This window comes from Eucalyptus grandis, chromosome 3, assembly GCF_016545825.1.
Source record: "Eucalyptus grandis isolate ANBG69807.140 chromosome 3, ASM1654582v1, whole genome shotgun sequence".
Lineage (NCBI taxonomy): Eukaryota > Viridiplantae > Streptophyta > Magnoliopsida > Myrtales > Myrtaceae > Eucalyptus > Eucalyptus grandis.
In genome coordinates, this window is record NC_052614.1 from 27234343 (window position 1) to 27236912 (window position 2570).

The following is a 2570-nucleotide window of genomic DNA, read 5'->3' on the forward strand; positions in this document are numbered from 1 at the left end:
GATTACTCGCTTTACACTTAATCGCTGCATCACACAATATCTTAACCCCCATCTTACTAACTACGTCCTCCGGCGGCGTTCCATCGTGGATCTCGCTGCGCAGCTGCGAAGCAAGACGACACCCGTGGAGCACTCGCTTTTTTCTCCTCTCGTGACCATCGATTCAGCTCTGTATTCACCTGCCCCTGCAGCTGGTCGTAGGCCTGAGTGATGTCGAGTTTGCGCTCTTCCCTCTTCTTGCCATCGAAAAATTTCATGGCCTCGATATAGGTTTCTCGAAATTTGACGCATCCAATTCCCGTTGGCAGCATCTCAGGGTGCATGACAAGGATATACAACATGTATCGAGAGAAGTACTTACCGGGTCTAGCTTGTTCAGGTAACTCTTGCTCGTTTTTCGGACCGTACGACAATTCAGTTGCAATATGCCAGATGAGGATAATTTGGTCGAACTCCAACTCCATGGTCCATTGCAGATGCTTAATCTGTTCTGACAAGTCGACCTCCCGGGACCCTTTGGGCGGCAGAGTGGGGTTGCAATTCTCTGATATATTTCACGATATGGTTCTTTATATCGTCAGTCATTTCCTTGTGATGTATGTAAAGGGGCTTCTCGACCTGCTCGTCAATGTGCAGAAATTCGAGGAGTCGATGGCAAGCACGGTGCTTCTCTTTGAACGCAAAGCTCAATAGGCTGAATTAAGCCATGTGATCTGACCATCGGCGCCGTTTAGTCAGTGGTCGCAACCTATTGATGGAATCTAAGACTACAAATTTCTTTTCCCTAATCAACCAAAAAGCCGTCCTATCGGAGAAAAGAAGCACAGCCAAAGAATAAATCTCCAGGAGTATAGCCACTGCTAGCAGTATAAAGGTCAAGTAAAGGTCAGCTACTGAGTAATTCCGATCAGGATGAAGAGTACTAATACGATGCTGATTGAAACCAATCCAATTATGCGACAAGCCAAGCCACAACTAATATGGATTGCCTTGGCCTTTGTGTAGAGCAAATCGTACATGATTCCCAATTCAATCTCGATGATCTTGAAGACCGTGAGGGGATCCTTATCTTTGAGCACAGAACCACTTGTGTCACGATCCTCGAAACTCAGCAGGAGATCCGCGAAAAGGCGTTGGAATATTTTAACTAAGTCTCTGGCCACAAGCAATGCTCCTTGCTCACGCTTATAAGGACTTTGAGACAAAAGATTGGCACCATCCACAATGTTTTCCTCAATCACATTGCGGATCTTGATCACTTCGTGCGGTATGACATCATAGCCCTCAGCCTTCATCAACTTATGTTGCTCCATTATCTTGGAATAATTAGGAGGCGGGTTGGGGATGGATTCCCTGAACTGCTCACTGCTGGCAGTCCAGAGCACATAAACCCTTTCACCATACTTGACAAGCCCAGCAAGAATCACTACAATGGCGAGGATGGATATCTTTTGGCCAGTCCATGCCATGAGGAAGATATAAAATGTCACTCCTGCTTGGGTGACTAGTGCCGACAAGTGCCTCAACCAGAGCTCACTGTCTTCCAGGGCATATGCTGTGATGGCGTCGGGGCCTCCTAAGTGTAACAAGAGGAATGGCGCCCAGAACGCATTCAGCTGGGTGTCCGCATCCACACTTTGGCTGTCTAACTTTGTGAGCTTGTTCGTGATTATGCTGAGCGCATAGATGGCAACTGAATCAGCCATTAGATAGGCCAGCCAAACGACCCCGCTAAACATGGCAAAGTGGATGTTTGCCATCCTCAAAATTCGATTAGGATACGATAGGGAGTTTACTTCTATCAATGCGCAATTAGTAGAATTAGACTTTGAATTGGTTCGTGAACCATTCAAGAGTATTAAACCTATTGGGAAAGGGAATTTAAGATTTCGATGCGCACAACTAGAGAACTCAACCATAAATTGACAATTCGACTATAAGGATTGATGATGGACAATCTTAAGCCGTTTCAAGCGGATCCATGAACAGTTATAGATTGTTTTGATAATAATATATTATTAGATTACAGGTGATTCCACACGATTACTATATTAATTACGAATGACCCTAAACCAATTCCAAATGATCATGTACTTCGGAACGAGCAATTGACCCCTCACGATTACATGATAATTGAGGATCATCCATGAATTGAAAATGGTTTAAATGTGGATTGATATCGAATCAACCACGGGTCGAACTCATGAAATCCCTAAAGGCCACCCTTTGGTTTTAATTATGCTAAAGTCGCATTTGATAGAGCATAAATTCTAGTACAGTTAAAAATATCGGACTTTCATTCGACATTGCTTCATCAAATTCCTTAATTATCGATAAATCCCGAATTCTTGGATAAGTGAAATTGGGCTAGAAATTGAAAGCCCAATAGGCTACACGCTCGAGTTCGGCCCAATGGGCCACACGGCCCATTAAGCTTGTTAAGGGCCAAATTGGATGAGTTAAGCTCAAGCCCAAGTTGTCAAGCCCAAACCCAAGCCCTATGTGTGCAAATAGTGTGCGTACTGCTGGACCTTTGCTGTTTTTCAATTTTATAGGGCTTTTTATGTTTC

The 2570-nt window shown here is 44.3% G+C and overlaps 1 protein-coding gene across 1 annotated transcript; it reads right to left on the bottom strand.

Annotated features, from left to right (window-relative positions):
• Window positions 1-890: 890 nt before the first annotated feature.
• LOC120291772 lies at window positions 891-1760 on the bottom strand. Its single transcript, XM_039309502.1, has one exon. It carries the CDS (start codon window positions 1758-1760, stop codon window positions 891-893), a length of 870 nt encoding a protein of 289 aa, XP_039165436.1.
• Window positions 1761-2570: the final 810 nt, after the last annotated feature.

Coding starts and splice junctions, on each gene's coding strand:
- LOC120291772 (XM_039309502.1), bottom strand. CDS start 1,760: ATGGCAAACATCCACTTTGCCATGTTTAGCGGGGTCGTTTGGCTGGCC.